We start from the raw sequence: 15,820 nt of genomic DNA, 5'->3' as shown, positions 1-15,820 counted from the left end.
ATCAAACATAAACTCGCAAATTATCTCATAACGATGGTCAACAAAGCTAGAAAAAACATTGATCCAAACATTATTGCAGTGATGCATCTTTAGCTGGAGCAGCTCCAACAACAAAACAAAGTCGTACAAGCTTCCATAACAACGACTCAACAACAACAAGATCACAACAACGGGAAGGACCACCCAGAGGGAACGCACAAAGTAGATCCCTGACTCATTAATTTGTATCATCATCAAATAAGATACTACTTCGGTCTCTATTATAAAAGAAATTTCACTTCTCAGATTCATTCAATTAATGATTTTGGTCTATATGACCTAGCCTGTGAGTAAGTTAAACCTATATAATCAATCACACTTGGAGAAAGACGAGTAGATTTTCTATCAATCTAAGTCAAACACTCAAACCTTGTTTTGGCTTGATTTCCTCATGTGCAGAACTTATGACACCAAAACATTTATAGCAAGAGTGGATGACCAATTATTATTTCAATCATAAATAACTACAAAACAAAGATTAAAACAAAAACATACTCTAGGGATAATATTTGCCAAAAAAGCATTATAGTTCATTCAGAAACATAGCATATACCATCAAGTAATGTCTAGAAATGCAAAATAAAGTTGAGTTTCTTGGTTACATGAAGTAGACTAATAGTGTTTTCTTTTTTTAGTAGTGTTCCTAAAACATATGCACTAGATACATGCAACATTAATTAAGCTTCATTAAGATCTAAAACTCCTTGGTGGTGGTAGTGATTTGATTGTAGATTTGCAGTAATGAGAACGATTCCCTTTATCCTTATGTAGCTTCTTCTTTCATTTGGAGAGATTCTGCATAAGATGGAAGAATAAATCTATTTTTCAAATGAAAAAAAAAGAATTAATTTGAAAAGAAAATTAAAAATCAATTGATCTTACTTTGAGAAGTTGAACACTTTGAGTTGTCATTGTCTGTATTTCTAAAGATATGAACAATGAAGGTAAGTGTAGTGCTAGAGATGAGCTCAAATTTGCAAACATCACCAACTTTCAAGTTATTGTCCTCTGCAAATGCCTTCCATCCACTTGTGATATCAAATTGTAGTCCTGTACTGGACTTCCTGATAGAAAACCTTGTAGGCCAAACTCCTTCATTTAACACCTGAAAATAAATATCTCCTCTTTTCTTATCCAAATCAAAGTGTCTATAACCAAACATACGTGGTATATTCTGCCAAACAAAAGAAAAAACGAATGTTAATGAATAAAAAATGTGTGGTATACTCTAATTATTCTTAGTCAGTACATACATAGTCGTTAAAATTTTTTATTTTTTATTTGTAGAATATACCACCAAAATTGCACCGAGGTAAATCTTACCTGAGACCTTAAGAGAAACACACTATGAGGACTGAAGCCAAAACCACAGGTAAATTATTTTTAAATTATCGTTACATATATCTCACCCCTTAATCTACTAAAGACTAGAGAAAGATTTGGTTATTGGTTCTACAAGCAAAATATGTCATTGTAACTTACCATCAGAAATCTATGTTCAACATATGATGCACGCATGACAACAACAAATGATGGATTTATTATTTTGAAAGATTCTGCTCTTTCAAGAGTTGTAACTTTTTCAGCAGCAGTAATCACTTGTTTTCCTGCAAAATTGGAACATTATCAGGCACATATTTCATGATCAAGACTTAACATGAAATGCCTACTAAATTGGAACATTATCAGGCACATACTTGTGAAGCTTTCATGAGACATTGAAGACGTAAAATCCTTTTTTTTTTTTTACCTTTGGACTTCTTTTGTGATTTCCCAACTTTAACACAACTACTACTTCCAAATTCAAAGGAGTTAGCTTTTCTCTTTTGAGCTGCTCTACAATTTTCACCATTTAGAGATTCATTTCCTTGATCAATGGAGATCTTTTTATCTTCAACTCTTTTGGTAGGGTAATTTGTCTCCAACGCACTCTTTTCAAAAATATGTACCTCAAAATTGGAAGGTTTTTCATATCTAAAAAGCAGAAGATGGCCATGAGCTAGAGAGTGATGCTCTGCAAATTCTTTCCAACCCTTTTCAAACCATACCTTGCCATCACTTTTTACCAAATTTAATTTCCATTTTCCACCATTTGGAGTCTTTAGACATGTTTCTTTTGGTAGACTTTTTCCATATTTCTCCACAAATTTTCTTGGCATCATCTGTCAATTAATTACACCATATATATTGATATGTACGATAGAAATCATATAATTATTTTGCATTACTTTAGGAAACATCATCTACTCGACACAAATTGAACTAGCCAAATCATAATATTATTTTTCGTTTCTCTCACGCCCTACGGTATTCAAATTTTATAATCAAAAAAGAGCTAAACTCTCTCCAAAACACGTTAAAACACCGCCAGAAACCCTTCATTTTTTCATATTTAACAATATGAATAGGATGTATGAAAAGAGAGAAGGGTGGGAAACAAAATTCCCTAATTAAATTGGCAAGACCAGTTCACAGTTTCACACGCCACAAATTTGGTGGCCTAACCTAGCTTGAAACACATCAGATTGGGTCTGTGTTGCTTTGAAGCCTCCTCAGTTTCTAATTAAAGCAGCTAGCTTCTGAATCTGATATACTATTTTTTACCTAAGAGCAACCATCATTTTTAGCAAGTAAACTATTTTAATTATTTTCCAAAAAATACATAAAATTAAGGTCAAGCGAGCCAATTCGAACCGGGGTAAAATGACTCAATTGCTTTCAGGTTTGTAATTTATATATCACTATGTCATGCTATCCTTCTGTTATGTCATCATAAGGTGTTCCTGTGAAGTAATATTAAAGTTTGCACTAAGCTCTCATATTTCTTCAAGCCAAATACAAAGTAACATCATGTTATAATATATAAAAACATAAATAACATGCTCTTTAATAAAAAACAATAGAAAAATAACATTATCAAAGAATCTAAAGGCTTACAAGCTTTCCTTGGTGAAGGTTTTGAGCAAGTATGATCTTGAAAAAGTGAATTGGCTTCACCTCATAAATTTCACTAGCCATGATCTTGCCTAATATAAAAGTATAAAATCTTATGAATGAGTGAGTACTGTGTTTGAAAATAATGAAGTTTCGATGCCAAGAGGAATAACTAAGCTATGATTTTCCATATTCCATATTAATAGGAAGATTGATTTGTTTTAATTAAAACGCTTGATTACTGTACCCTACTCTATTCTACAAATACTTTAATTCATTTTTCTACTGGATCAAAGCTCAAGGCTTTTTATTTATTTTTGAGAGGGAAGCTCGAGGCTTCTTGGAACAAGTAACAGAAAATCATTTATTCAAGAAAATGAGAAACAGAACATCACATCTAAAGTGTTTGTTTATAATTTTTTAGGTCTTGTTAACAAGTATCCTAAGAGCACTCTTTAAAGATTCTTAATTAAAAAAATGTTTATTTAAAAAGTTAAATAATTTAATTTTCAATGCATTAAATTCATCACTTTGTATCAAAACTTACAATTTAAAGTTGTTAAAGAGTGTCATAAGGCACTTGATATCATTTCCCATCTTTTTAAACGAAAAAATAGCTGTATACAAGATCAATGTCAATAACGACTTAATTTAAAAATTGTGCATATTTTGAGAGCAATGATATTTGAACGATCATTGGATAAAACTTTTGTGGCTATTTTCCTTTTCTTCTTTTTGATTGGTAAAAGACAATAAAGAGAAAATAAATATCATTTCTCATCTTTTAATTAATGTCCTCACACAAAAGGGGTAAGATATCGGTTTTTTTCAATTTTTGAGAGAAAATAAATTCGAGTGAATAAAAAGTACTACAACGTCTATACATATATACATTCAGCGATGAGTAAATTTCATGAGGGGGCCAAATATAAAGATTTTTTAAAATACTTATAATAAATTTAAGAGTTGAATATATTTTTAATCTCTACACAATTATATTTCTCTACATCTATTAAAGAGATTGAGAGTGTCAAAGTAAGACAAATAAACTTATCGATCCAGGGATAACTTTCAAACTTTTTGTTTTTCTTACTTTTATTTGGTAAATAGATTTGTTTGAGGTGAATAATAATATATTATTATGGTAGCTTAAAATAAAATGTACTCAAATCATTCAATGTAAATAAATTGTTTGGGGTAGCCAAATTAAGGCAACCCCATCCTAACAAGAGGCTCCTCCCCTGTATACATATTAAAGATACTAGTGTGTATACCCGTGCGTTGCATGGGGAAAATGTTAAAGAGTCAATTATTTTATAACGGGAGAAGTATATCAAACTTTTAGAGTAACAAATTACTCCCTCCGTCTCATTTTAATTGTATTTTTAGCAATTTTTTTATGTCTCAAAATAATTTTGACTTAAGAATATCAATGCAACATTTATTTTTTTTTCCAATAATATATTCCTATTTATTGAATTACATTCCACTGAACTACCCACTTGGGTTAGCCTAGTTGTATTGGCTTGGGACCTGGGAGTGTGATCCTCCTCGAGGTCTCAGGTTCGATTCTTCCTAGTGCTAATTTAGGTGGGCTAATTTAGCTTTTTCAAAAAACATTCGACTGAACTATTTCAATAACCACAATTAATAAGATTGTTTTAGTAAACTATACCAATTTTACCATTAAAGTCAACTCAACTATTCATTTTTTAAGAACCGCACACGACTCTAAAACGACTATTAAAATGAGACGGAAGGGGGAGATGGTTAGTGCTATATTTTTTTTTTGTCAAGTAGCCTAGCGGCTGGAGAAATTCACAAGGTGAAATAGTGGGGTGTCCGGGGTTCGAACGCCGGCCCCTGCATACATAATGCATTATCTCTTACCAAGTGAGTTAAGCTCACGAGGACAGTTGATGCTTTATTAATACATATTAAAACAATAATATCTATTAAACGCATACATATTAATGTATTTTTATGGTAAATATGTTCAAAGAGAATAAATAATGATAAATATGTACCGTTGAGATATGCGTAATAAATAGTATCATTGACTGATATATTATCTCTTTATTTATATTATCTTCATTTCCTTATAAATACTACCTCCGTCCCAAAATATTATACCCTTTTGTGAAAAACACGGGAATTATGAAAGTTGATTATTGTATTAATTTTTTTTGACAATTGCTAATGTTTTACAAATTTACCCTTTAGGAGAAAGGGATTGTTAATGTTTCCAAAAGTATTTATTACATAGTATTAAAGAAAAATATGTAAAATAAATAGGGGTATATTGGTGAAGAAATAATTAATGTACTTTGAAAATTGAAAAGGGTCTTGTAAAAAGGGACAAAGAAAAAACTCAAAAGGGTAGATTTACTCCCTTTGCTCATGGGATTTACTTTGTACATATTCTTATTATAAATACAAAAGGCCGAGATCTAATCTATCAAGTAATTCAGCACCAAAAATCTTGTTCTCAATTTGGAACCAGAGCTCACGATCAATGGGCTTGAGAGCAAGTCTAAAATCTCAAAATCCTAGCCGTTAAGTCACCAACCTAGTTGTCCCGTTGGTTGATGTAACACCCATACTAAACGTATCTAGAAAGTCTAGCAAGTGTGATAATTTAGTACTAGATACATTAATATTTACAACTATAAAAACTTCGAATGAATATTATACATCAATACACGTTCATACAAAATGATACAACACCTTTTGTTTAATATAATAACCAATACATCCTTGAGAATTCATATCCATTCCGCAGCGTGTACGAACGAGCATTTGCTGAAATATCCATCCGGCAACTAACTTGACTTCCAACCTGTTTATCTGAAACAAATAAGGATTGGGATGAGACATAATGTCTCAGTGAGTTCCACCTAATCCTAGGCTATAGGCAACCTCAAGGGAACCCTACGGTCGCCACGTGTCTACTTTATAACCTGACGGTTGATTATACGTGTGTGGGGACTTGCATGCTTAGACGGTTGTGCATACTAGGACCGTCTTAATTCCATCTTACTTGTTATAAGCTTACTACCATCATATGTGTCATGGCGGTCAAGGGAACCTAAGACCACTATGCCAAGATACAGTAAACGTATCGAGGTCTTCATGTAACATGTTCATGGCACCTTCCTAAGCCAGACGATTAGGGAAACCTAAGAACGTCATCGGCATCACATTCTTTACTTGTCCTAGTCATAACTTGCACTTAACATATCATACATGAGTTCATTTGTGATCATAATCATAGCCATATCATACATATACGCATCTAAGTTCATTACTCATTATGTTAGCGTTGAACAAACATTATTATCTTGGTTCATTTTACGGAGAGCCCCGGGTGGAGTAACCCCGAGAACAATCCCATCATGACCGATGTACGTACATCGGACTCCCTCGGTGTCGTGCGGGTCCCTTGCGGCTTGTACCGTTCCCCTTGAGTCGAGAACCTCTCGTATCCCCTTGACGTGGATAACAAGAGACACGAGCACCGCCATGCGGTTATAATCTTAGTCTTATCATCGTGAAAGATTAAACCTAATCATACATGCGAGTTACCTCGGAACCTTGATCGATCCGATTAAAGGTAAACTCATACTTGTTCATGGGAGTAGAAATATTCTTCGCAATCTAACTTACATAGTCATTCATGATTAACATTCTAATTCTCGACAACTAGTCGAGGCTCTAGTTCATTCCCTTACTTAAGGAATATTTTGCCACCCGATTCTTATCGTATTAACTCTCATTTACCATGCTTTACTATACTTGCCTAATACTTGTTTAGTTTATAAGAAAATCGCATTTTCAACTTTAACAATGAGGATCTTGGTTTGAGGGGTTTACATTTGTAAAAAGATACCTCAGAGAAAACCGCCTCGCGAATCCCCACGCCTGCCAAAAGCAAGCAAAACAGTGAGATGCCTCACTGTCTTACTCGCCATGGCGAGTAGATTTGCTGGGGAGGCGAGCACCAGCTCGCAACTGCGAGTTGGGGGCGAGCAGGACCCCCAGTTCGGCCCTCTAGCTCACCTAGCGAGTTATTTGCTCGCCGTGGCGAGCTGTGATAGTCCAGCAACCTCAAAATTGATATTTTTGACTTAAAAACCTCAAACCAAGCATCTCCAAGTGCTATATGACCCTTAGGATCATTAGAAACCTATAAAACAGTCATGGAACAAGTACATACAAGTATAGCAAGCATGGCAAGAAAAGGGGCAACTAACTTACACTTTAAACCCTAGAATTCATATAGTTTCCTTACATAAATAAAACACATAAACCAAGGGTGGTAAGCTATCTAAGGAACTCACCTTGCAAGTTCTTAATGCAATTCCAAGCCTCAAGCTCAAGCAAGCATCATCTTCCATTTACAACCAACCCTAGTTTGCTTCCTTGTTTCCAAAGCTTCAAGCTAACCAAGAAACACAACCCATACTCTGGCCCATGCTCCAATTCCCACTAGTTGCTTCCAAATTGCCATACATACCATAAACATCATCAACCTACTCCTTGATTCTCTTGGAACCCTAACTCTTGATCTTGACCCCAAGTTGACATCAAACTTCAAAACAAACTCAAGGCCCTAGCTTCTTGTTCCATGAACTCATGAAGACTAAAACAACTCATATTTCAATTTCCAACTTTGCCGAACCAAAACCCTAGTTTCATGGAGGAGGGGAGAAATAAAGAAATCAAACCAATTACACACTTCCTTAAGCTTAAGGGATCATAAAAGATCATAGAATGAAATCTTACCATGAGAAGATGAAGTTTCATGAAAGGTTGTTGAAGAGGAGAAGAAGTAGTGAAATCTCCCAAAGTTTCTAATTGTTCTTGAAAGAGGATGAGAAGGAAACCATGATGTATGATCCATCACCAACTTAAGAATCCATGGGGAAGAAGATTTGATGATTTGGTGAGGTAGGGAGAGAAGAGGGAGGCCGATGGTTAGAGAGAAGAGAGAGCAAAACTCTTTTCTCTAACCTAAAGAGAGAAAGAAGTTGAACAATGAGATATTTTGGGCCTTTTTCCAAATAAATATCCTTTAACGCGCAGTTACCATAATGCCCCTGCCTCAGGCGTGCGATATCTGACTCTGATATTTATTACGTAATGAGCTGACATCACATAATAAATATTTTCCACTACACTCGTTGAGCATAAACTTTAATCCTCTGACACGATCGACTGGTAAAATTCTGATACTGACAGGCGGGATATTACAGTTGATCTATACCGCTGGCCCTAGGTGTTACACAACATCTGATAGTAAATCCTTCTTTGACTGAGTTTGGTCCGTAGGTTCCACGTTTCCGCTGTTTTTTTCTCTATTTTGGTGATTTGTGAACAGTGTTTTGCACTGTTCTGAATTTGTCCTTGGTCCGACTTACACCGAAGTGCTGTCAAAGATGACTTCAACATCAGATAAGGTTTAATCCTCTGTTAAGAGTCTTGTGTCCTAAGTTTTCTCCAGCAACCCTTCTAACGTCGAAGAAACTAAATGGTGATACTTATCTCAATTGGTCAGTGTAACGCCCCGTTTTTCAGCACCAAATATTGTGTGTCTATTTTTTTTTTGAAAGAAAGGAAGAATGAAGTTAAACCTTTTTAAAATAAGTCATAACTTTATTTGCAAAATATATTTAATGTTCCTTTTAATGTTTTTTTTATAACGAAAGAAAAGAATAAACCTTTTTTTTTAAACACAAGTTATATATTTTTATTCACAAAGTAAATTGAAGTACTTTTCAAAATAGACGTGAGAGTTATATAGAGCTTTACATGACAGTTCAACAATTTACATGACATGATTACATCCCTACGCAGAGGGAGGATTTTCTTTCAAAAGTACTATCCAAAATTAGAGGACTACAAAGCTGAACTTTGACTTTAAAATGAAGTAAGTTGAGTACTAGACCCTCTAATGACAATAAGCTCACATCTGGCTCCCTAATAACTATATGTAGTTGCGGTTACGTTGACCGTAAATGTGACCCGTCCTAAGGCCGGGTCAAATCCCTAAGACATAGTAGTTCCGTTGTCAGAGAAGTTGAAGTTCGTCGCCTCCCATGGAAGCATCTCGGGATCCCATGGTGCCATCTTAATCTATGGCATATAGCCCACACATCCACTGAAAGGGTCACCATTTCCGAATATAACAAATATAAAGATAACATGAACAAAGCAAACATTATACAAGGATTAAAGATCGCATTTTAACCCTTGTATGGAAACAACTAGAAAAATAAGATTAATACAAAATTTATTATGACTCGACTCCTAATGCAATGCCTATATGTCAATGCATATGTTCCGGAATTAATACACCTCCACAGAGGGTCCTGGCCACGCCACTAAGGAGATGAGTATCTACTCATCTATCAGACTCGATGATCCACTACGGGATAAGGTGGTTTTAAAACGCACCCTGTGCCACCTCTCCGGTGTGCACCTCGTGACTCCTCTTGGTGGTCACGTAACTATGAAATGCATGGACATAATATTTTTCAATAGGTATATGAACTTCTAGTCACATGTTACGACTCAGAATATACCATAAGTAATTTATCTCATGCATAAATGATTTCATATACATATACATTCATTTATTCACCTTGAAATTAAAATCATCAGACAAGTATGAAAATACGGAGCAGATATACATAACAAGGAATAGTGTATAAATATATCTAAAAATTGGATAGGTGCCCTTACCTCGAGCAAAAGCATTCCCTTTTATTTCTCTTAGTCATGAGAGACCCTCGAGAATCCAATATCATTCGCAAAGGTTATATACCCATTTTTTTCTTACCCCAATAGAAACTCCAAGTAAATGTTTTAATTCCTCTTCTTACTCACTTCATCAAACTCTCACAATCTCACTTTACTCTCACTCAACTCTCACTTGTGATCTCTCAAAGTTCACGACAAAGACACAAAGAAGGAAAAGAAACCGAAGCAATTAGAGAGAGATGATCAGACATTAGATAGAGCAAGAAAATACAACTCGACAATTTCCTACGAAAGAGGCCACGAGATTAAGAACAAGACTAAGATTTATTATTATTATTATTATTATTATTATTATTATTATTATTATTATTATTATTATTATTATTATTATTATTATTATTATTATTATTATTATTATTATTATTATTATTATTATTTGTTTAGGTAAAAGCTAACACTATTAGACATTTTTCTTTTCTAAAAATTAACTAACACTTCAAAAAAATACTTTCGATTAAGATAAATTTCTAACTATGTTAAGGTTGTCTTATTTTAAGCATGTCTTGAATTATGATAATCTTAATGTTTGTCTCTAAATTTCTACGAAAAATTCTATCAAGTCTCTTTTATTTTTATGTCCTTTCTCAAAACTTCTTTAAGTCGGTTAATACTTTAAGCGCGATGTCTAAATTTAACAGCAACAACATGAACATTATTTTACATTATTTTTAAAGCAATTGAGATCATAATTCAACCATTTATTCATTATTATTTCTAAAGGACTAAAGACACGCATAACGAAACTATTATTTTCTAAAACGTTACTTTGAGAAAAGAAATATAGCTGGTATAAAATTTTATTCTAAAGTTCTCTCATTCTAAAAATATTACTATCTTTATCTAATAACTATTCCTTTTAGTTACTAACTAAGTCATTGGTTTTAGACTAAAATTAATAACAAAGGTTCAATTTTAAGATTCCCTTAAAATTACCAAAAGTAGAAAAATTCAGTCATCTTAAATAATCTATTTCACACCAAAACTAAGTTTCATTTCAAATCTCATATCTACAACTCTTAAGTCCACTAAATTAACTTAACATCACTAAAATCATAAAGTCTTCAAAATTTGTAATTTTTACAATTCCTCCTAAATTTCCAACAAGTCTCCGCTTAAGTTCACTTTACTTTCATTTTTATTTTAGTTATTACTACTGTTATCGCGGTATCACATAAAACTCTAACGTCCAAAAATAAAAACATGGTATTTTTATTATTTTTCTTCTCTTCAAGATGTAGGTCCATATGTATATAGGTAGAGATGAAATAACTTCACAATTAAATAAAAAAGGAATGGAGTAATTGAAAGAAGAAATGTGAGGTAAGTTTAATAAATTACTCTACTTTATTTTTATAACAATAAAATCGTATAGATCAATTATCTTTTACTAAACCAGAAAACTAGTTTTCTTTTTTCTTTTTTTTAAAAAGAAGCACCGCCTCATGCATCTAGTCTTCACCGTTAGTTTTGATTGTTTAAGAGATATCAACACCTTTTACTTGGCTATTAAGAAGTTTAGCCAACAAAATATTTGGTTAGCTAGTAATATTAACTTTATGAAAAATTTGAGAACCATCTCTTAGTTTCTTAGTGACTAAGCTTTATTCATTTTGCACTAGAAAACTTTGTCTATAAAAGTCCACTAAGATGTCTATGTTATTATTACTCTTGTAAGTTCCTGTTTGGTCCACAGTTATGAACAAGGCTCTTCACCCACTTACTAGGAAGTATCATGTATCTATATATATAACCTAAGCTTAAAGTTGCGATTAATATATAAAACCAAAGATAAAGTTGTGAAGTAGATTAAGATATACATATTACATAAATTATGGTATTTTAAAGTTTTAAGATTTAGATTGTCTAAGAACAAAGAAGCCATGGAATCCGCCATGGATGAAGCTTGAAGAAGCTTGAAGAAGAAGCAAAGAGAATTTGAGTAAAAATGATTCTATTATTTCATCATAATCAAAACAGTTACAATCATTGTTTATATAGAAGCATAGAGTGACACATCATCACTATTACTTCTAACTAACTACATGAAATGTAAATGCAAGTTAAATGTGAAATGAAATTACAAAGCTAAAGGAAACTTGCGCGCTAAGTAATCTCTGCATGCTCATGTTGTAAGCTTGTATCTTGCATTTCTTCAGTCTCTTTCTCCAATACTCCCCCACAAGCTGGAGGTTGGTATATGTCAATCAACCCTAGCTTGCTAACACAGTCATAAAACTGGCGTGGATTTGAAGCCTTAGTGAAAACATCAGCTGTCTGGTTATGTGAAGAAACTGGTAACAACCTCATGACTCCTGCTTGCAGTTTTTCACGTACCAAATGACAATCAATGTCAAGATGCTTTGTGCGCTCGTGAAACACAGGATTTGAAGAAATGTGCAAAGCACTCTGATTATCACAATAAAGAACAGGTAAGCGTGAAGGTGATTGTTGTAAGTCATGCAAGAGGAAACACATCCATTGTAGTTCACGAGTTGCTGAAGCTAAAGCCCTGTATTCAGTTTCTGCATAGGAACAAGAAATGGTGTTTTGCTTCTTTGATTTCCATGACACCAAAGATTTTCCAATAAAGAAGCAATACCCTAAAATGGACTTTCTAGTGTCTATGCACCCTCCCCAATCAGCATCACTGAAGCCAAGAAGTTGTAAGTCAGATGATTGGGGAAAAAATAAACCACGACCTGGTGACCTCTTGAGATATCTGAGCACTCTCAAAGCAGCCTGATGGTGAGTGAGTGTGGGAGAAGCCATGAATTGGCTAAGCTGCAGTGTAGCATAGGCAATGTCAGGTCTGGTGGTTGTGAGATACAACAATCTACCCACCAACCTTCTGTAGGCAGCAACATCATGATAAGTTGAACCTCCATCAAGGTGTAAACGTGAAGAGGGATCAAGAGGTGTACTAGCAGGTTTGCAGCTGGTAAGCTTGGCATCTGCTAAAAGTTCCAGGCAATATTTCCTCTGACACAGTGAAATACCTTTAGAAGAACCTGCCACTTCAATCCCAAGGAAGAATTTAAGATGGCCAAGATTCTTAATCCTAAAGGTTTGATCTAAAGCCAATTTCAGTTCATCAAAAATTGTGAGAGAAGTACCAGCCAGGATGATATCATCTACATACACAAGAAGTGCAGTAAAGGATGAAGCAGTGGATTTGATGAACAATGTGTGATCAGAGGTGGCTTGAGTGAATCCATGTGCATAAAGAAATGTGGTGAGCTTCTCAAACCACTGTCTACTTGCTTGCTTAAGCCCATAAAGAGATTTGAGCAATTTGCAAACTTGTCCGGGTTTGGGAGAAGTGACTCCTGGAGGTACCTTCATGTATACAGTTTCATGCAATTCACCATGAAGAAAAGCATTGTTCACACCCAATTGGTGAAGATGCCAACCATGTATAGATGCTAGATCCAAGAGTACTCTAATGGTAGACATCTTTGAAACAGGAGAAAATGTCTCAAAGTAATCTAAGCCTTCAGTTTGAGTGTAACCTTGAGCCACAAGCCTAGCTTTAAATCTCTCAATGCTACCATCTGCATGCCTCTTGATTTTGTATACCCATTTATTACCAATTGCAACATCACCTGAGGGCAAATCTACAAACTCCCATGTGTTATTGGCATCGAGAGCCTCCAGTTCAGTTTGCATTGCAGTTAACCACCTGGAGTCTTTACTGGCCTGATGAAAGCTGGAGGGTTCTATGTCATGTGAAATAGAGAGAGCATAGGCTTGATGTTGAGGAGTTAGTTGAGAATAAGAGACATAATTTGTCATAGGATAAACTGAAGACTGACAGACATAATCTTGCAAGTGTGTAGGTGGCTTGCTGACTCTCTGTGATTTTCTAAGAGGTGCAGGCTCTACAGCTTCATCAATATGATCAGTCTCTTCATCAGGAATAGTATCTTCTTCTGAAATAACTTCAGAAGTAGTATCTGGAATACTCACTTCTGTGTTATCAGGTAACTTAGCAGACAAGTCATGTCTGCTTCCTATGTATATATGTGTATTTGGAACAGGATTCAAGGAAAGAGAGTGAAATGGAAACTCCAAATCAAAAGACTTCACATTTCTGGACACAAAAACTTCAGAGTTGTGAACATCAACTAAAATATAACCCTTCATTCCTGATTTGTATCCTAGAAAGGCACACTTTCTTGCTCTAGGATCAAACTTATGTCTATTAACAGGTAATGTGGAAGCATAACTCAAGCAACCAAATACCTTAAGTTGACTTAAATCTGGTACTTGACCATATAAGACTTCATATGAAGATCTATTATTCAGAAGTTTAGTAGGTATTCTATTCAAAAGGAACACAGAGTGTAAAACTGCATATGACCAGAACCTTTTAGGTAACTTTGACTGAAACATTAAGGCTCTACTAATGTTCAATATGTGTTGATGTCTTCTTTCTACTCTCCCATTCTGTTGTGGTGTATACACACAACTCCTTTGATGAAGTATACCCTTTTTAGCATAAAAATCTTGCATAAAGAACTCTGGTCCATTATCACTTCTGACAGTTTTTACTTTCTTTTCAAACTGATTTTCTACCATATAGACAAAACTTCTGATCTTTTCTGAGGCCTCTGATTTGTTTTTCATCATTACAACCCAAACATGTCTACTATAATCATCTAAAATGGTTAAGAAATACTTGAAACCATGAATAGATTCAGTAGAAAAAGGGCCCCAAATGTCTGCATGCACTAAATCAAACATAGCATGTGCATTATTCTTACTAATAGGAAAAGACAGTTTTCTTTGCCTGGCCATTTGACATATGTCACAGGCTACATGACCACTTACAGAAATGTAGCTATACATTTTATTCATACATTGCATTCTATCATGAGATAGATGCCCAAGTCTAAGGTGCCACAAAATTCCAGGAGGCACTATGCTATCAGACTTCTTATTAGAAATAGAAACACTTGAAACTTTGGCTTGTCTTTGTGTTTTCTTCTCAACCTTCAAGTAATAGAGTCCATCAATCTCTTCAGCCAAACCAATCTTCCTCATATCCTTCTTTTCCTGTATAACACATTGATTAGTCTCAAAATTCACAATGCAATCTTGTTCTTTGCATAGTTTTGAGACAGATATCAGGTTCACAGCAAAATCTGGTAAATACAGCACATCATGTATGTGTAAGGTATCAGATAACCTTACATTTCCTCTATGACAAGCCTCCACAACAGTTTTGTTAGGTAAAGTTACACTAATTGGTGTAATTGTCCTATAATTTGTGAACCAATTCAAATTGTGACATGTATGATGTGTTGCACCAGTGTCAACTATCCAACTATTATCATCAATTTTGCAAACAGCATTAGTGATAAAGAGTTTACCTCCAATATTCACATTAGAGCTATTGGTCTTCATCATATTTGCTGAACCTTTAGTTTCAACATTGCTCTTTTCAAGAAGAGCAATTAAACTCTGATATTGATCCTTAGTCAGCATCATTCCACCTTCTTCATTTTTCCCAGCAGAAGTGCTTCCCTTAGATTCAATATCCTCACAATCCACAAAGTTAGCATTAGCAAATGAATTTCCTCCTCCTCTGCCCCAATTAGGAGGGTAACCATGCTTCTTATAGCAAGTTTCAACAGTGTGATTGGTTCTATTACAGAAACTGCACACTCTAACACTTCTTCTTCCTCTACCTTGAGAAAATCCATTTCCTCTACATCTTCCAAATTGTTTATGACCATCCATTGCATTAATCAATCCAGAAGCTGTATCATCCAAAGTAGCAACTGGTGATGATACCACATTATACTGCATCTTCCTTTCTTGCTGCAGTACCATTGCAAAAACTTTGTTTATCTGAGGCAAAGGATCCATCAACAGAACTTGTGATGTGACTCCTTGATAATCTTCACTCAATCCCATCAGAAACTTGATGATTCTGTCTTTTGCTCTAAAGGCTTTGTTATTCCTCATAGCCAAACAAGTACAAGCAATTGGACAAGTACATTGAGGCATAGGCCTGTATTGA

At 34.5% G+C, this 15,820-nt stretch overlaps 1 protein-coding gene across 1 annotated transcript; it reads right to left on the bottom strand.

The window, feature by feature from the left end:
* Positions 1–802: 802 nt before the first annotated feature.
* On the bottom strand, positions 803–2,201 carry LOC146906679 (B3 domain-containing transcription factor VRN1-like). The gene is made up of 4 exons (XM_085730300.1): positions 1,790–2,201; positions 1,522–1,646; positions 922–1,213; positions 803–834 (listed from the first exon to the last, which is right to left on the bottom strand). The coding sequence occupies exons 1-4, from the start codon at positions 2,199–2,201 to the stop codon at positions 803–805; spliced, it is 861 nt and encodes a 286-aa protein (XP_085586426.1).
* Positions 2,202–15,820: the final 13,619 nt, after the last annotated feature.

This window comes from Medicago sativa, chromosome 7 (assembly GCF_051527215.1).
Source record: "Medicago sativa cultivar Bolivia chromosome 7, Bolivia_mono, whole genome shotgun sequence".
NCBI lineage: Eukaryota > Viridiplantae > Streptophyta > Magnoliopsida > Fabales > Fabaceae > Medicago > Medicago sativa.
This window is presented reverse-complemented; position numbering and strand designations above follow the sequence as displayed.